The following is a 19,176-nucleotide window of genomic DNA, read 5'->3' as shown; positions in this document are numbered from 1 at the left end:
CCTTCCTGCCAGATGAGTTTAAATCTTTCTGTTTTCTTCAGATGCACTCTTAAAAAAAGGTTCCAAAGTGGTTCTCTAAAGTGATGCCATAGGGGAACCATTTTTGGTTCCCAAAAGAACTATTCACATGAAAGTTCCAGAAAGAACCATTATTTTTTTAGATCTGTAACAGGCTCCATAAATAACCACAAACAGATAACAGATGATGAAAACAGATTTGTGAAAAGAACAATGGGTTCATGATTTTAAAAGGACTCCTGCTGCACACAAAAATGCTGGCGACATTCAGGTTTTCCTAATCTGTTCTTATCCTGCTAGGAAGTCTATTACACATTCAGGATTTCTGTTTTGTCCTCATTATCAGAAACAGTTTTAAAGCCCAACGAACCAATTTCATATGAAAAGAACCCTCCCCAAAAGAGCATGGTTCTGTCAAGCAATGTGTCTAGAAGAAACCACACAACCCAGTAAAGTGGCATTAAATAACCATTATTTTTTAGAGTGTATACCAGTGTTATTCCACATTCCAAGGGTAAATGTTTGTGTATGTCTAACCGTGTCAAATGATGGACTAGCATCCCACTCAGTGATAGTTCCTGCAACCCTCAACTGGAAAAAGCAGGCAAGCATATTAATGTCCAGATTCTGTATTAAACCCTTATTTTGGATCACGAGTCTTTCACTTAATAAATTAAAAGATGTTCTCACTAAAAACAATGTCAGAAGATGTCTTTAGTTTTGATGAACATAAATGTTATCACCTCCTATGATGGTTCCTGCTCATTGCCTGAGGCTGCTGGCTGTGACTTTGATATGCAGTAAATAGATGTTATAATGAATGGATGGATGGTACATTTTGCAATCACAGTATATAACCATTTTTAAACCCTCCAAAAATAGTGACAGGTCAGTGATAAGAAAAATGGGATAGAATTAACCTTATTTTAAATATGGGCGTCAAAAGATGAGTACAATTTTAAAGTGATTAGTTGAACCCAGAACGTGGAATACCGTTTTCAAAAAGCAAGTGACATAAAATTCTATCTATCTGTTGTTAAACCACTTAACAGTCTAGGGACTGATTCATTTCATATTGATGTAAAAAATATACATTTTCAGAATACGCCTCCTTTCAATTACTTTTTTTACAGACAAGACCAAAAGCGCAATGGCTGAGCTGCAGAATTCATAGGTTCGGCTTTAATGACTTATTAATATTAATAAGGCATGGGCGTGGTTAGAATTACATATAAAATGAGCCCGCCATCTTGCGATTTCACCTGTTAACCTGCAGTAGCATCATCGTTTTGGAGAGTTGCGAGGCTAGAAACAGTGCCATAGAGCAGAGGATGCTATCCCGGGGCTTTCAGCGCTCCTAACTTAGAGAGCCAAATCGAAGTGGTGGTCAATACCTTCAAAGTTCTCGAATGTTAAACGGTGCCATGAAAGGAGCGATTAGCAGCCCGGTGTCTGCCGCCATGGAGGATGCTTTTGGATGTGCGGTGATGAACCGCTTCTCCCAGCTGCTGGATGATGAAGCAGACCCGTTCGATATTCTGCGGGAAGCCGAGGAGCGGAAAATTAAGAAAAAGAAAGAGGAACTCAAGAAAGGCAACGTTACCCAGCCCAAGTCGGGTAAACGGGAGACTCAGAGAGATCGAAAATTCCTCGCATTTCCCCCCAACGACGAGGAGGCGATTTCGAGGATCTCCGCAGGTAAAAATGCATGGTCAGGGCGAAAGGACCGCAACGTCGCGGGTGTTCCTGTTACAGGGCTTTGCTGAACCGGAGCGACGATAACGGGATCGGATAGTAATCGTGAAACGCCTAGGTATGACCAGAGTAACCACTTACGAAGAGTGGAAGGCATGTATACCAAGAAGTCATTCGCGCAGCTGCTAATCAGCGAGTTCAGGTGGCGCATGGCCACTGTTAATTGCTAAGGCCTAGAGCGTCCTTCGCTGCTGTTGTGACGCTTTGCGTTGATATTGTGGCTGCCAGCTACACTTGTTTAGTTTCGCTTTAAGTCCCACTTAATATTTCCATTAAAGTTAAACTGACGCAGCGCACAATCGAAGATGCCAAACGTCTCCATGTGCTTGCTTAGACTGCTAGCTTTTTTGTTAAACTTGCAGAGATGCAGTAATTGTCACGGGATGCAATCGTCCACCTATCTTTGACCAATCGCCGTCGTTTAGTGACCGTGTCAAATCCTGCTCAATTTTTAACCGAGTTGTACGTTTTCAAACCTCTGACCGAAGTGGCTCCACAGTGGACGTTAGCTGGATTTAGCAGTACCCGATGTGTTGCTTCTGAAACAAGGCATTTTCATATGACTGGTTTAAGGACAGGGACCGCCTCGCAGGGTTGCGCCCCATCTTTGAATGGAGGCCGTTTGTTGGTCTTTCTATAGTTGTCCTTTTCCCCATACATTTGAAAGCGATTTCTGTGATGTGAAATGAAAGCCACTGAATTGATTGAATTCAAAGAAATAGTAGGGTAACAACCAAATTGACCCTTCTAACTTTGTTCTGAATGTGGTGTGGACACCAATTAGTATTTTCCAAAAACTGTAAGTACCAGGCCTTTTGTTGAACTTAGTTGTGCACTTAATGGTTAAAATGTGCCTCAAGCACCGTCTTGCTCGAATACATGAATTACTTTAATTATTGACAAACACTTTGCATCAAAATGCAAAATTGGTGCAATGCATTAGTTTTTGCTAAAGTTAAAATACTGTCCACTGTTTAGGAGCCTTTAAGGATGGAGCTGGGCAGTGTATGTACTGCCCAATGCGATAGTGCAGATCTGGTTTTGATTAGATACCAAGTAAATACAGGGAGAGAATTTCAAAATAGCGATACTTTGTAATTACAAAAGCAGCTTATGTACCTTTCATGATGGGGGTGAGCAGTGTGTCATGATTTGAGGTGAATGCATTAACAATCTGCTAAATCCGAATACATCTGCATGACCACTAAATGATTCCCACCCAGTTAATCATGTGCATGTTAAAACTTGGGACTCCTGATTTTAAACAAAGTGTTTGGCAAATATTAACTTGCTAACATGAAATGTGTGTTTTAAAACTTAAGTATTTTCCTTCAGTCTGAGGTTTCTGTTCAAAAACCATATAACAAAACAATTTCTTCTCATTGCACTTCTGACATTTTGAAAGTAAAGTGCAAAAAATTGCTGCTGAAGAACAAATGTTTCAAAACTTGATTCTTTGTGTTTTGTTCAGAAACAAATTAATCTTTTTTTCATTACTTTGTTTAATAAACAAAATGCAAATAACTAAACAAAAGGACAAACTGTTATTGGCTCTTATTCTCGGCCTTTGTCATTTTACCCCCAAAGCCCTCTTGTGTCCAAGGAGATATTCTGTACAGACACATTGTCAAGTGTTTTTCGAATTTCTTGCTTCTCTATACAGGTATTAAAATTCTGTAACTTTTTTTTTATTCAAGGATGCATGAAGCTGAGGAGAGGTGAAAAATATGAAATGGTGAAAGTTGTACCAGTAGCAGCAAGAATTTAAAACTTTCACTACTACATAAGCTACCTGGATATTCTTTTCCTCTGTGAAAGGACTCTGCCAGTGATATCTCTCTGTGTCTGGGGTCTGGGTCTGTCTGAGGGATTTCCCTGCTCCTTCCGTTTCTTTTACAGCTCGGTTCCCTTTCATGGTTTTTTCATGTTTGTATCAATTAGTCGTGTTGCCACAGTAGCGAATAGGCTTCCTACACACCATTTTGTGATGTTCTCATTTACAACCGTAAAATACTTCCACACAACACTCCTTTCTGCCATGCTATCATTCTCTCACTCACTGCAGCCTAAAATCTTGTTTGTGACAACAGAACACAGCAGAGCAGGGGAAGAGCTGGAGCAAAGTGTGCTTGTGAGATGTGAAGGAGCAAAGTTTGCAACAGACATATTTACACTCTTGATGAAAAGGAAACATGCTGAATGTAGAGGAAACAAACATAAAGTATCAATCCCATCACACTAGTGTCGGTCAGATACCAATGTTTGTATCAATGCTATCGGTATTTGGATCGATCTGCCCACTCCTACTGTACAGGTGTTTCCCAAGTGTAGTATGTAAGACAAAAGTTTGAGCCAAATGGTTCTTAAGGAGATCATTTAACCATCATTTGGATAAGCAAGTCTATGTAATATCTTTTCAAAACATCGTTTTCTGAATACTATTTTCAAAAACCATTTAGTTTTTTTTTTTTTTTCTTTCTAGTTGCACTCTGGTTATGTCACCATAAAATATTTTAAAGAGCTCCTTGATTGAAAACAGCACACAGAATTTTCACTTTATTTTTATTAAGGAAGGATTCTCCTCAGCCTGCTGACTTCTTATCCATGATTTAACTTTCATCACCATGTCCATAAAGTCAGCTGGAATCACAAATACAAGTTTGGACTTGCAACTGAAGCATTTACTGTTTGTACCCATTGACTTAAGAATTCTGCTGTATTCTGTACATTCAACAATAACGCTTGTCACACATGTGCACCTGAGGATCACCTTCTTGGTTCTGCAGTGGTAAGCAGTACCACTCTGGGAGTTTAGGTGTTGTTCATGTTTCTCCTTTTTTGCCCAATGCTCAAAGCACCCACCCAGTGTAATGCCATTAGTTGTCCCCACTTCTTCCGGTTGGGACTTTATTAAACCAGACAATCAAATTTCAGACCTGGAATCCATCTTGGACAGAGCTCCTAAAATGTTTCATGATTCCCTAACCCTGGAATACCACTTTGCTGGGCTGCTTAACCACCTTTTTTGTTTTTTCCATTGTGCACTGTTTTGTTAAATGGGATCACCTGGCTGGTTCCCAAACATTCATGGTAACTCCTGCTCTTCTGTCCCAGTCATTCCCTATTAACCTATCCAACAGCAGTGATTGTACTTGCTTGGCTTTAGTTGCCTTCCAGTGCACTCTGTCACATTGTTTACCCTCTGATGGCAGAGATGTAACTGATTGGCAAAATCTTTTTTTTAAATCCTCATATTACAATGGTATGTCTGACCCCTGCAATAAATAGGTGCTTTTTGGTGGAAAAAAATACCATAATCTACTACAGCTGCAGGCCACAGTCATTTGTCTTAAATTTTTATCTTGGTCTGTAGGTGGTCACTATGTCTTTTGAACTGCAGGCTCATTGTTAATTCAATGTGCTCTATTTTGGTGACCCTGCCTCCCATGTGTTGTGGTGTTTTGTTTTAGCTGTTTTTTAATCCACGTATGTATTGACAAATAACTATATATAATCTTTGTATCTGGTTGTGTAGGTTAATAAAATTAGTAGGGAATGTTCCAACTCCCTGTGCTGTGGTATTTTACCAGTTGTAGGCACTTGCTTGACTAAATTTTTAGTTTGATCTTTGACATTTTTAGTTTAATTTATATTAGAAAGCTGTTCACTAAGGTTAATTTGACATTAAGCTATCAGATTACTTTTGCTGCCTATGAAAAGCAACTGAGTAGTCACAATCTGATGGTACACTGGGAGGCTGACTTCTGTTTGCCGCTTCACTGGATCCAGGTTACTAGGGCAAGTTCATATAGGGAAGATAATGGCATATTCTTGCCAAGGGTTTCTTATGAGGTTACATGGGAATCTGAAAGTTTACAATGATCTAAAGCTGGCCTTGTTAAAGCTAACAAACTGCTTTGTCTTGCTGTGCAGTTCAGATACAACCCTACTTATATCTTGGACTTCTTTTCCCTTTTAGGTCAGAAGCGCCCTCCCAGAAGTGGTTCTCAACCGGTTCAGAATGAGAACCGTGGAACAGAGGCAAAAATAGAACGAAATGAACGTCGAGTCATTTTTCGAGAGAATCGTCAAAATGATGCTGATGTGCCTGTGGAGTTTTCTGTAGAAATGTAGGTCTACTTTCCTTCAATAATAAATTCAAAATGAAGCTACAAACCTTTTAATTATAGTATGATGCTGTTGGTGAAACTCTACTATGGGTAAATTCCAGGTTACCAATTATTTTCATTCTGTAATGTGGTTGAAGTAAGCACTTCAAATTGTTACGCAATCCAGGTTTTTTAGCTGTTAAATTTCTAAATGTCTTTGACTAATGGGTAGCCTAAGCTAGTTTTGGCAGTGCCATGGAGGCTTCAAGCTTATTGTATATTCCATCCAGTATGTTAGTTGATTAGGTTCTAACCATTTTTACCTTGGTTAGATAGCTTACATTGGCGGTTTTTGATATTGGAAGTAATAGTTTGAAGTTCAAGATGTCTATTGCTGCCATAGTGTTTAGTGCAAAGGAGTCTATTCAGCATTTTAATTTAACTGTCTTCTTTACCTCTGGCCAGGTCGCGAAGATGGGAAATGCTGCTAATGTCTGAGCAATTGATTCATCATTCATACCTGCATGTGTTCATGAAATTAGCTTTTAAGAATATTTAGGAAGGTATTGTTTTGACGTAATGTTCCATACATAATTGAAGAGCTCAGTTCCAAAATCGGCTAAGTACAAAAGATAAATTTTGGAGATAAATAGGAAAATCTGGGTCCATACTTAGCAGATTTTGAAACTAAATCCCTAAAACTATAGCGCTACACTGTTGCAATTAGCAGGTTTTGAAGCTCAAACATATTTTCGGCGCATGACCAACTGCATGAAAAGTCACAATCCCATGTTCACTAAATTTACCAATTTTTATTCATTTGTTTCAGTTCAGTTGTTTTATTTCAGTTGTGACCCAGAAAGTGTTCAGGGGAGGGGGAGTGCTTCTTGGCTGCAGCATATGCAACTCTGCCCTGCCAGGCCATGGAGATCCACGTTCTGAGTACTGCCATGGGATACATAAGCTCATCATGGAATAACTGAAAGGGTGTTTTTTTTTTTTTTAATACAATTATAAAAAATGTTATGCATGCAGAGTGGAAGATTGGAGTACTAATTGGGTGGTGACATCACACATGCCCCTAGTAGATTGGCAGTGATCTTACAGTACACGTGCATAAAAGTTCTATGAACGTCAGCCTCGGCTCTGGTGTCGCGCTGACCTTGCAAAGTACCATGTGGTGCTGGGTTGAGTCTAAGTCGCCAAATGTTGCATTTCTAGGAAAATTGTCGACTAACAAGGTGAAATACATCATGTTTGCTGTGCAAAACCACTTCACCAATCAAAACTAGTGACTACTATGTCAGGAAATTTTAACTTTTGTGCCTCTTTTTCGTGTTTTCCCAGTACACCATGTCTCCTTTATGCATGCCAGTGTGGATGTCATGTTTTATTCAATCAGTTGTACATCTGTGTGGTTAAATTCATTGTAAACCTGAAAATGGATTGTGTATTCTGGTAAATCCATTGAAGTTTTTACTAGGCATGCTGCAATAAAAATTTTTTGGGGGGGAGCTGGTGCCAAGATGAAAACTGTAACGCTAATTCTCCATGTCTGTTTATCGAAGGTTATAGCCTTTCATTTTTTAATTAGCAAAATTAAATTCTGTAGTCTTATTGTTGAATGACCATAAAATAGAATACAATTCCCTTAAAATCTAATAAAATGTAGAGAAAACCAGGCATTAAAGAATATGAAATGCTTCTGATAGTTTATTTCCTTCTGTAATTGACCTGAAACAAAGTTTAAGTTTTAGCCATTTGTTTAACAAATTTTATATACCTGTGTATTCGAACACATTGATTCAATTGATTTTTTGCAGGTAAACACTGGTTAAACCTGCACTTAAAAGGTTTTAGTCATTAATTACATTATAGCTTTTTTGCTGTTAATATACATTTACTATGTTTTTCCAGTGTACCAGCTAGACATAATTCTTCACATGTAATTAAAAGTATGGATTACCATTTTAATTATTTCAGAACTTGCTTCTTACCAACACTTCTTCTGCATGGCACACAAACATCTACCAAAAGTTTATCAAGAAGATACAAGACTAACATGCTCCAAGGCTACAAATAAAATGGACAAATTTTGATGTTCGGCTAATAAGTATATTATTGAGTAGCAATTTCAAATTCTTTCTCCATTTCCTGATTGTCTGGTTTTTATTTTTTTAATTGGCTATTTGGATGGCCTAGGGAAAGAATAAAACTTTGTAATGTGAAAACTAAGAATATAGTAACAACCCCAATTGATTTTATAGCTGAATGATAGCATCTTGTACGTTTGTGTTCAAAGTACAAGGAATCTGTACAGGAAGGAAATTGTTACTGGCTTAGACTAGGAGTTAAGTTTTCGTCCACATTCTGAAGTCTCATGGAAGTAGTAAAAAGTTGTCAATTTTATTACAGGGGCCTATAAGATTATTTAAATTGGAACGCAAATTGTTGAAGTGCACTAAACTTGCTTCTCCTCACACAGGTCATCTGACAGATATGACCGACCAATGAGAGGTCGTGGAGCTGGGAGAGGAGGGTTTCGTGGTAGAGGAAGAGGGGGATTTCAGCGAAACTTTGATGGTTTTGACCAAAGAGGGAAAAGAGAATTTGAACGACATAGTGGGAGTGACAGAGCGTAAGTAGCACTTGATTAAAAATAATTCTGTCTGTGTCGGATTTTGACCTGTATTTTTAGCTTTAAAGTACTTTTTGTATTTGATTTAATGTTCAGTAAGCTTAATGAGTTCCTTTTCTTATGTGAACTTTTGTCTGTAGAATGACTGTTTGCCATCTATTTATTTTTGTTTAGAATGGTCTTGACTGCATGTTTGTGCTTTAAATGTAGGGTAGGTCATTGAGTATTTTGAAGAGAGAAAAGGTAGCCTTTAATGTTTGTTTTCCATGACTGTCCTTTTTTTTTTTTTTTTTTTTTTTTTTTTTAATACATTGGTGGGTTAGTTTTAGCTTTGAATCGGATTTGCCAGGATTTTTAGAAAACTAAGTTGACAACTGAATCCCACTTTGTTTTCCCCTTACAGAAGTTGATTTTTTAGTTATTCATGTCAGTATGGATGTGAATGTTTTAGAGTAAATGGTGGAAGATGAGCTTGTAATGAGAGAACAGCTAGTGTATCTAAACCATATTGGAAGTCTTGGACTGAATCTTTGTAAATTTAACTGATTTTAAAAGCTATAATTTTTTTTATAGTTTGTAATCTATTTACTTAAGCCAGGCTCATTTTGCAGAGCTACGACGGTGTGGGGCTACTCTATATTATGCAAAAGGTGATGTTGATATCAATTTATGAACAACCCTCAGCATGTGGTGTGCAAAGACCTTTGTGAACAACTTTGCATCAGAATTAATCAAATTGGGAGGCAGGTAGAGCAGTTAAATGGCGTTTGCCCTGTTTTAATGAGTAATCCAGGCCAAATTATTTAGGTTCAGATTGAAGGAGCATTGGTATGCCAGGGGGTGCTAGTTGACTCTGAAAAGACCCTCAAAGGCAAATCTGTCTTTTTAGCTTAATTTTTTTTTGGTGACCGTTTAGTACTGTATATGTAAGACTTTATCAATGACATTTTAGAACTATAACAGTGAAAGGAAATGCTACCCACCACACCACAGTAAATATCACATGTAATGTTTGATTTTTACAGATCTTTGATGGCATCCAATTCCCACCCCCTAAGAAAAGGGATGAGTGTATATTGGAGTTTTGAAATGGGGAATACTCGGGAAAACATTTGCTTGTTTTAAGCAGCAGTGTTGCAAGAAAGCTTTTTTTTTTTTTTTTTTTTTTAAATATCAATTTGAGTAACTGATAATTTAAAGGAAAATTCGCTGTATGATCTGGTGATTACCTTCTGCACATCACACATTAGGTTTGGCTGAACTTTAATTCCTTTCATAGACTAGACTAGTTTTTTTTTGTTTTTTTTTTCCCCATTGTTAATGATCAGTGTTTTAAGATTAATATCATAATGAAGGTTTATAGGAATTAATGAAATTGTTCATGCATTAAATTTCTTAAATGTGTGTTTTTTTTTTCTCTCCACATATAAATACTGTGGTTTCAGAAGACATGTAGAATTCAAGTATACTGTAACATTTTTATATCATATAGAACATTTTGTATTACAATTATAATTGGGCTATCTGATTCTAAGAAAAATCAATTGATTATACAACCATACTGAACATAAACACAAGTATAATGTTGAATGTCTACTTAATGAAAAGTTACAATAGTTGGAAAAGATTTGTCACTAATCGTTTGTCATCTAAACCTTCATCCCAGTTGCCAGTATATTAATAAATCTTGCCAGTGTTGGAACTCCCATTTCATGTTTTATCATCCTTTCTAACATAAGTGGGTTATAGCTTGTTTGGTGTTTTTCATTGTGGGTATAACCTGGATGTTTGACATTTGCACTTGATGAAAATGATCCTCCCCTTGCAGTTTTTTCAGAATACATGAAAACAACCACCCCATTCTTTATATCAAAGTGTGTGATATATATATATAAAAATATATTATGAGAAATCTTAAGCCAGGCTTCATTACCTTTACATTGAAATGCCAACTTTGCCTATACAGTATTCTTCAAATGCATACAACATGAAAAACATTGTTTGCATGTTTGTGGTGAATGGAAGGGTAGGCCTGGAATACCCATATAAAGTCAAATTATTGTGTGTTTTATCTTAGGGGAATTAGACCTGAGGAAAAGCGTGGTGGAAGTGGACCTCGTAATTGGGGATCGGTTAAGGATGAAATGAGGTAAATTTTAGCTCCTGAGGAAATTCGAATACATTGGATTTTAGCATTGTTTTCATAATAAAATGCATCAAAAGTTGCAAGTAATTGCATTTTGGCTCATGATGCCAAGTAGACACTTCATGTCTGATTTTAGCGAGTCTTAAGCTGATATATTGGGGGTGTTTTGGTTACTTCTGCTTTTTTTTTGGTTTTGCTGTAAACTGTGCTTTGTCTAGTTAAACACTGCCTAGCTCATCTTGCTAACAAATGAGTTATATTGGCAAATTAAAATAGTCCACGATTGAGTTTACACAAGTGTTCTTCCATCAAGCTAAGTTTGGCATGTTTTTTGTATTTACATAAGACAAGTACATTTGCTTATGCTACAAGATCACTGAAAGTTGAGCATTTTTAGAAAAGCTTATTCCACATTATATGTATGTACAGTGCAGCAAAGCTTTAACACTTTTCTAACTGAATCTTATCTTGCCTTTTGTTTAACTACTAAGTAGAATGAGGTAATTCAAGTATGCAGTCCCTCCAGCTAGCCCCTGACCTTGGAATGAAGCATATTGTATCTCTGTAATCTAATACAGGATGAAGTCCCATATGAATCTGTTTGTAACATATTAACATGTTATCAATTATGTGCTAAATAGGCTTTATAATGTATTAAACAAAAGCATTTCTTTCAAAGGACTGATATGATAAATATCTTAATATTTCAAGTATGGTGTCAAAGCCAGTATACTATGTTGCTACACAGCTTAATAGTACAGCAACCAATATTTCATTTTCGTTACACATGCATCTTGCTTAGTTATCTTCCCCAAGGACCACATGCATAGGAGGACAGTTTTTTACATTAACGTGCCTTGTAAGTGTTGTAATAAAGTGAATCTGAAGTAATGGTGGGACAAGAGTTTTCCAGCTAGGAATAAAGGAAGGCTGCTGTCTGTATACAAGTTTAGTTGTGGTACTCTTAGTATTCAGATGTTGCACTGCTGTTGCCAAAACTAACAAATTCATTTTCAATAAGGTGCACCCTTTTGTCCCACTTGTTTGCTTGTTTTTCTAAAGAATGTTGCTGTGAGAATGACCAGAAATGGTTTGCGAAATGAGAATTTCTGTAAACTTTTGACCCTTTGAGTATATGACATGGCTGAATTTAGTTTTTCTAAGGGTTACTAGGAGTAGTTGAGTGGTGAAAATCTTGACCACTTAGGGTACGAAGTATGTTATTGAATTAAAGATTTTTTTAATTTTAATATTAACCTGCATCCAGCCCTGAGCTTGCAGGGAAAACTGGGTTGGTGGCAGGATTGGCACGTCAGCCACTGAATATATTAAAACTCCCACTGTTCCACTCCATGTGAACTAGTGTGGTGCTGCGGTGTCGCCTGTTGCGTGGCTGTGCCCGGGTTCTAATTTGGGATCCTGAGATGGGTTATTCGTGTGGTGGGAGCGGCAATGTGTTGTATTAAGTGTATGCTGCCTTCCCTGGGATGAAGGGGGGGGGGGGGGGGTCTAGCACAAACCCTGAAAAACCTCCCCAGCCCATCTCCCTTCTACCACACTTTACAGTAATAATAATACATTTTATTTATATAGCGCCTTTCCCATGCTCAAGGCACTAGTCACTGTGCAGTCCAGATGGTAGCATTCTTCTAGTATCTGCCAAACCCTGATTTGTCCTTCAGACTTCCAGGAAGTGAAGCATGATTCATCACTCCAGAGAAGTTTCCACTTCTCCAGAGTTCAATAGTGGCTTGCTTGACACCATTCCAGACATCACTCTGCACTGTGCAAAATCAGCTCAACAGTGGAAAACCATTTCATGAAGGTTCCCATGCACTTTTTTTTTTTTTTTTTTTTTTTTTTTTTTTTTTTGTGGGAGGTAGTTTGGAACTCTATGGTGATGAAGTGGAGGATAGATGACCTTTACCTGCCAAGTGCTTCAACGCTTTGTGGCCCTGCTCCAAGCTTGTGTGGTCTATCATTTGGAGGCAGAGCTATTTCTCCTCGATGCTTGCACTGGGACATTTCTAGCAGTATGTGAATTTCCCCTTGGGATTAATAAAGTATCTATCATCCACTCATTTGTGGCAAAGGTGGCATTCTTTGACAATGTGACTTTGTCCCAGAGATCATCAGCATGAACCATCCTACTGCCAATGGAGGTTGCATGGCTACAATATTTTTAAATATATTTGTTAACAACGGGTACTGCTGCTGAACAAACTAATCTTAATGATCTGAAGGGAAATCCACATGGTGTTTTTTCCATATTGTGTGTACAGTATTATGTTTGGGCAGTGATACTGTTGATGGTATTTCCTAATGGTGGCCATCCAACAGTTTGAAGGGTACAGATTTCTTTAAAGATCCTGCTTATTGAGAATTTGCAGTTCAGTTCATGATGATTTTTGGAGCTGAAAGGCTCCAATTTAGGATTAGTCTTGATGATTGCAGTGGAAGTTTGGGGAAAGGATTAAACTTCACTGGTGCTTGAGGCGCTGCACTGCAGATGTAGTTTTTCTTCCTGCACATACTGAGTGCAGTGAATGCTTTGTTTTTACTGGAAATCCTGTTTCGATAGTATGTTTGAATTTGTTAAAGTCCAAATGAATGTTGAGATGCAATGCCGACATTGACATAACTGTCTACACCAGGGGTTCTCAAACTCGTTCCTGGGGAACCACTGTGGCTGCAGGTTTTTGTTCCAACCAGCTTCTGTTTTTAATTGGACTCCTGGGCTAATTAAGTGAACTGATATTTCCCAAGTTCTGTTTTTGGAACAATATAGAAATTAGAAAACTTTTTTTTTTTTTTTTTTTTTTTTTAAAAAAAAAAACCAAAATGTACCAAGCAATTGTATAGGAATAATGTATTTTTTTTCTTAATATTTCCATCTTGATTTTCATTCTACTTTTCTAGGTGTTGAAATTGTTTAATCCTTTATTTACTAATTAGTGGGTCTGACACTAAAGTAGTTGCAGCCTTGTTGTTTGCCTGGGTGTCTGCTGTGCTCGTTTTTAATTCATTAATAAGATACAACGAAAGGGGAAAACTGCACAGTGAAAGGGCAAAATATAATAAAATCAATAGAAAGTTGAGCATTTAAATCTACAGCAAAAGCAGAAATTTCTAAATGTTTTATAAATTAAAAAATCATCATGCTGTTGTGATTTTTTCTGAATGTCAAATAAGAGAAGACAATGCTAATTAAATATTAGTGTTTATCAGGTGTTGAGTATGAATCTGGTTGGAACAAAAACCTGAACCCACAGTGGGTCCCCAGGACCGAGTTTGAGAACCCCTGCTGTACACTAAAGACATTGTCTATGCTGGCAGATGTTCCTGTCTCTATTTAGAGAAACTTTAATCCCAAGGGGCAATTCAGATGCATACAGGAACAGAAACATAAACAAGAATACAGACTCACAGGACAGAGAATATAGCCAATGAGATAAATGTGTATATCATGCTGACTTTTCCAAATGAACTTGTATGTCGGGAGGATGCATTGACTTGCCTGATAGCAATGGACTGAAATGATCTTCAGAGGCACCTGCAGTTGCTTCACATTTATAGTGCAAGTAGTAATTTTATTTTTTGCCAGCAGTATCAGTGAAGGGTTTATCTTGCTTAGCCCCTGCAAGTTTAGGCTTTTGGAAAAAGCATACTTTAATTCTATAACAGCTTTTATAGACCATGTTTCAAACTTGCCTTCCTTTTGACAACTTCATTTGAAACTAAAAACCGTGCTCATGAGATGCCAATTTAATTCTGTGGTAGTGTTGAGAATGTGGTTTTTATGCTAGTTATCTTGTTTTTAAAATCAAATTTAGGTTCATGTATGTGTTTTTCATTTTGTAGTGAAACTGAGCAGAATGTTCCTGTTGAAGAGGCTCCAGAAACGGAGGCAAGTGAAAACCCAGATATCGATGGGGAAGGCCGGTATGTAGCCAGATTCAGTCTGCCTTTACTGCCGTGTAAATCTGAAAGGGAAGTGAATCTTGTAGCGCTTTGGTTCCAAGTGCATTTCAAGCAGAGATCCTTTGACTAGGGCCTGATGAAACTGAATTACTGTCTTTATCAATGAAAATCTTTTATACTCTGCATGTGATTGTACCAGTATTGGTTATTAGCCATCCGCTCTAACAAGCCTTTCTAGAAATGGGCATATTAATGTTGATCTGTTTTGTTACTTATTGGTGGTTTGATTGCCAGGTGTCATGAGACTTGCCACATAATCCCTTCACATGGCATCTGTACTTACATGGTGCTATTACTCTGCAGTGTTTTTTTTTTTTTTTTATCTAGCCAGCTACATTTTAGCACCAGTTAGATAGGACACTTCCTACAGTTGTCAAGCTCTGTGGTGCACTGTGTTCCTGGTGCCTTAGTAGTGTGGGTGTTTTTGTCTTAAACCTCTGTTTTTGTCCCATTCTTGGTGTAGTCCTCTTAATAGTCCCAAGTGCAGTGATGTTTCTGAAAGTTATGTTTACACAAGCTTTCAAATTCTGATTCGACTGCCTTTGGAGTTATGTACAGGTGCTGGTCATAAAATTAGAATATCATGACAGTTGATTTACTTCAGTAATTTCATTCAAAAAGTGAAACTTGTATATTAGATTCATTCATTACACACAGACTGATGTATTTCAAATTTTTATTTCTTTTAATGTTGATGATTATAAATGACAATTAATGAAAGTCCCAACTTCAGTATCTCAGAAAATTAGAATATCAATTAAGACCAATGCAAAAAAAGGATTTTTAGAAATGTTGGCCAACTGAAAGGTATGAACATGAAAAGTATGAGCATGTACAGCACTCAGTATTTAGTTGGGGCTCCTTTGGCCTGGATTACTGCAGCAGTGCGGCGTGGCATGGAGTCGATCAGTCTGTGGCACTGCTCAGATGTTATGAGAGCCCATGTTGCTCTGATAGTGGCCTTCAGCTCTTCTGAATTGTTGGGTCTGGTGTATTGCATCTTCCTCTTCACAATACCCCATAGATTTTCTATGGGGTTAAGGTCAGGTGAGTTTGCTGGCCAATCAAGAACAGGGATACCATGGTCCTTAAACCAGGTACTGGTAGCTTTGGCACTGTGTGCAGGTGCCAGGTCCTGTTGGAAAATGAAATCTGCATCTCCATAATGTTCGTCAGCAGCAGGAAGCATGAAGTGCTCTAAAACTTCCTGGTAGACGGCTGCGTTGACCTTGGACCTCAGAAAACACAATGGACCAACACCAGCAGATGACATGGCGCCCCGAAACTTTACACTGGACCTCACACAACGTGGATTCTGTGCCTCTCCTCTCTTCCTCCAGACTCTGGGACCTTGATTTCCAAAGGAAATGCAAAATTTACTTTCATCAGAGAACATAACTTTGGACCACTCAGCAACAGTCCAAAGGCGAGACGCTTCTGACGCTGCCTCTTGTTCAAGAGTGGCTTGACACAAGGAATGCGACAGCTGAAACCCATGTCTTGCATACGTCCGTGCGTGGTGGTTCTTGAAGCACTGACTCCAGCTGCAGTCCACTCTTTGTGAATCTCCCCCACATTTTTGAATGGGTTTTGTTTCACAATCCTCTCCAGGGTGTGGTTATCCCTATTGCTTGTACACTTTTTTCTACCACATCTTGTCCTTCCCTTCGCCTCTCTATTAATGTGCTTGGACACAGAGCTCTGTGAACAGCCAGCCTCTTTAGCAATGACCTTTTGTGTCTTGCCCTCCTTGTGCAAGGTGTCAATGTTCGTCTTTTGGACAACTGTCAAGTCAGCAGTCTTCCCCATGATCGTGTAGCCTACAGAACTAGACTAAGAGACCATTTAAAGGCTCTTGCAGGTGTTTTGAGTTAATTAGCTGATTAGAGTGTGGCACCAGGTGTCTTCAATATTGAACCTTTTCACAATATTCTAATTTTCTAAGATACTGAATTTGGGACATTCATTAGTTGTCAGTTATAATCAACATTAAAAGAAATAAACATTTGAAATACATCAGTCTGTGTGTAATGAATGAATCTAATATACAAGTTTTCACTTTTTGAATGGAATTACTGAAATAAATCAACTTTCTAATTTTATGACCAGCACCTGTACTGTAAATGAGTCTTATTATTTACCTGTAACTTAAGCTTCATTGAAAATTCCTGTGTGGAGCTGATCACATTTCTTTGTTCCACAGTATCTTTCCAGTTAAATTAATTCCAAGATAAGTGTGTAAGCATAAGATGGTTGCGTGGTCTTTGCTTTTCCTCCTTTGTGCACTTTTTAAATATAATTGTCTGTAGTTATTTTCCTATGCAGTAGGTAAAGTGTCCTTTAGACCATTCTTAATTTTGTGACACACTGTGCCTTGGCTGTTTTGCTTTGGGAAGCTAATACAGTTGTGTAGATGTTGGCTGTATATGTAAGAGTTGTATACATGATTCTCTGCTGAAAAGAACACTGAACAGTGCCAATGGACTTTTTTTATTCGTAATGCTAAATATAGGTGGGCCTCTTTACTTTTTACCTTGGGGAAGCCAGCTGCCATAGGCTCTTGCCCCTCTTTATAGGGCTTGACATTAGAATTTAAATCTGCCACTCAGAACATTTCCCCACTTAATTCATAGAGGAGTTGATGGTGAAGTAGATCAGCAACAGGATGTCGCTGCAGAGATGAGTTTGGATGAATGGAAAGCTCTACAGGAGCAGAGTAAACCAAAGGCTGAATTCAACATTCGTAAACCTGACACCAAGATGCCCTCCAAAGCTTTTGTTATTCATATTTCAAAGTATATAAATGTAAGTATCTTAATGTTTTTTTTTTTTTTGCCTTCCCATCTCTTACTCCTGACAAATATGTTAATATGGCAAAAGTAATCTGCTTACTTATTGCTTTTAACAAATCCTATCTATTGTCACTTTTTTTTTTTTTCTTGGTGCCTTTTATTAGATACAAATTTGAGAACACTAAGCATGTGTAATACACTGTTCTGAACAGCGTCATTGACATCTCTTGGCCGCCATCTGGGGATCAGCCCATATACAGAAAGGGTTGCTTGAGAAACTTACACCTAACCAAACAGCACAAGAAATACTTGATTTTTCTTCCATTGCTAAAAGTTTCCACTTGTGCTGCTTTATTGTCCATCATAGTTACTGGTGCTGTATGCTTAAACATCGGAAAGTCTGCTGGTGAGCATTTTTAAATCTGGGCTGCAAATACTGTATGCCAACATTAGTGAGTCTGTAGGCAACTTCCTTTCCAGTCCTTTTTGAGGTGTTACGTGACTTTCAGTCTCCAGCTGGTTTAGAGCTGGGCTTTCACCCAATTCTGTCCACTCTAAGCACAAGCACTGGGTACAGAACACCTTTTTGTTTCATTAAATTTTTGTAATCCTGAAACTTGGTGTGAAGGTATTCCTACCTTTTTGTTATGCCAGAACAGAATGAATTTTGAAGACCGTTGTATAAAGTGGTGCTCATTCCCGCTTTCTGTGTTGTCTATATTTAATTGTGCTCAAGGTAAAAGCCTAAAGTGAGAAAGCGATGGATTTTAAAGATAAAGTGAATAGTTTTTCATGCTGATGTATCATTTAATATGTACCTGTTTTCATTAGCACCTGGGAGATGTTGAAGATCGGCAGATTTTTCGGAGGCCTACCAATGATATTACCTCACAGCTTGATATAAATTTTGGCAATTTATCCCGTCCTAGCCGTGGAGGTAGAGGTGGGCGTGGGCGTGGAAGAGCCTTCTCCAGTAGGCCAGAAGCAGTAGCACAGGCTGAAGTGGTAGGTGCTATTCTGTACTTGAGCATAAGTACTTCAGATGCTGCATCAATAACTTCTGTCCCCACCCAACCCCTCAAACATTAATAATATTTACTTCTGTTCAACTTGGCTGTCCATGGTTTAACCTCAAATGACCAAGTGTGTTTTTTGTCTCATTTGTTAATTGGGTTCTCCATATCTACTTTTAGGACTTGGGTTAAAATCTGACGTATTTATGCAGGAATATGGAAAATTCTGAAGGGTTCACTTAGTTGGAAGCCCTGCTATATATGGTCTACATTAGTTATTTTGCTGTCACAGGGCCTTGGACAAGACCTTGTTTAAAAATAATGTAAATTGACTTTTAAGATGGCACCATTTTGAAGTGTATGTGGTCTGCTGTAGTCGGCATGTTTATAACTCCGTACACGTGTACGCTTTATTTCTAAAGGCATCTCATGTTGTGCTTTTCTTTCTCTTCACGGCTACAGGCTCCGGCTCCAGCTCCGGCTCAGGTTCAGGCTCTTGCTCCAAACCCAGATGACCCGGAGGATTTCCCTGCCTTGTCTTGAACACTGATTTTTGCTTGGCCAATGGAAGGGCTTAAGGCAGGTCTCAACTTCTTTTGGCCCTCAACTGTTTGCACACTGAAATATGATTGTTGCATTATTGGAGCTAGCTGAAAAGTTATATATTTTTTTGAAACATTATACAAGTGTATAGTTTAAAAGCTGTACAAAATTAATAAATATT

The 19,176-nt window shown here is 38.0% G+C and overlaps 1 protein-coding gene across 2 annotated transcripts; it reads left to right on the top strand.

The window, feature by feature from the left end:
* The first annotated feature begins 1,252 nt into the window (after positions 1-1,252).
* zgc:103482 (uncharacterized protein LOC450001 homolog) lies at positions 1,253-19,176 on the top strand. Of its 2 annotated transcripts, XM_028805333.2 has the most exons (8): positions 1,254-1,716; positions 5,753-5,903; positions 8,368-8,520; positions 10,598-10,669; positions 14,528-14,608; positions 17,281-17,452; positions 18,271-18,444; positions 18,915-19,176. In XM_028805333.2, the coding sequence occupies exons 1-8, from the start codon at positions 1,428-1,430 to the stop codon at positions 18,993-18,995; spliced, it is 1,173 nt and encodes a 390-aa protein (XP_028661166.1). In that variant the 5' UTR covers positions 1,254-1,427; the 3' UTR covers positions 18,996-19,176. The 2 variants fall into 2 exon arrangements, with proteins under 2 accessions (XP_028661168.1, XP_028661166.1); XM_028805335.2 differs by lacking the exon at positions 10,598-10,669 and having other exon boundaries at positions 1,253-1,716.

The sequence above is a fragment of the Erpetoichthys calabaricus genome, chromosome 7 (genome assembly GCF_900747795.2).
Source record: "Erpetoichthys calabaricus chromosome 7, fErpCal1.3, whole genome shotgun sequence".
NCBI lineage: Eukaryota > Metazoa > Chordata > Cladistia > Polypteriformes > Polypteridae > Erpetoichthys > Erpetoichthys calabaricus.
This window is presented reverse-complemented; position numbering and strand designations above follow the sequence as displayed.

Coding starts and splice junctions, on each gene's coding strand:
- zgc:103482 (XM_028805333.2), top strand. CDS start 1,428: ATGTTAAACGGTGCCATGAAAGGAGCGATTAGCAGCCCGGTGTCTGCC. Junction 14,609..17,280: donor GATATCGATGGGGAAGGCCG/GTATGTAGCCAG, acceptor CTTAATTCATAG/AGGAGTTGATGGTGAAGTAG. Junction 18,445..18,914: donor CAGTAGCACAGGCTGAAGTG/GTAGGTGCTATT, acceptor TCACGGCTACAG/GCTCCGGCTCCAGCTCCGGC.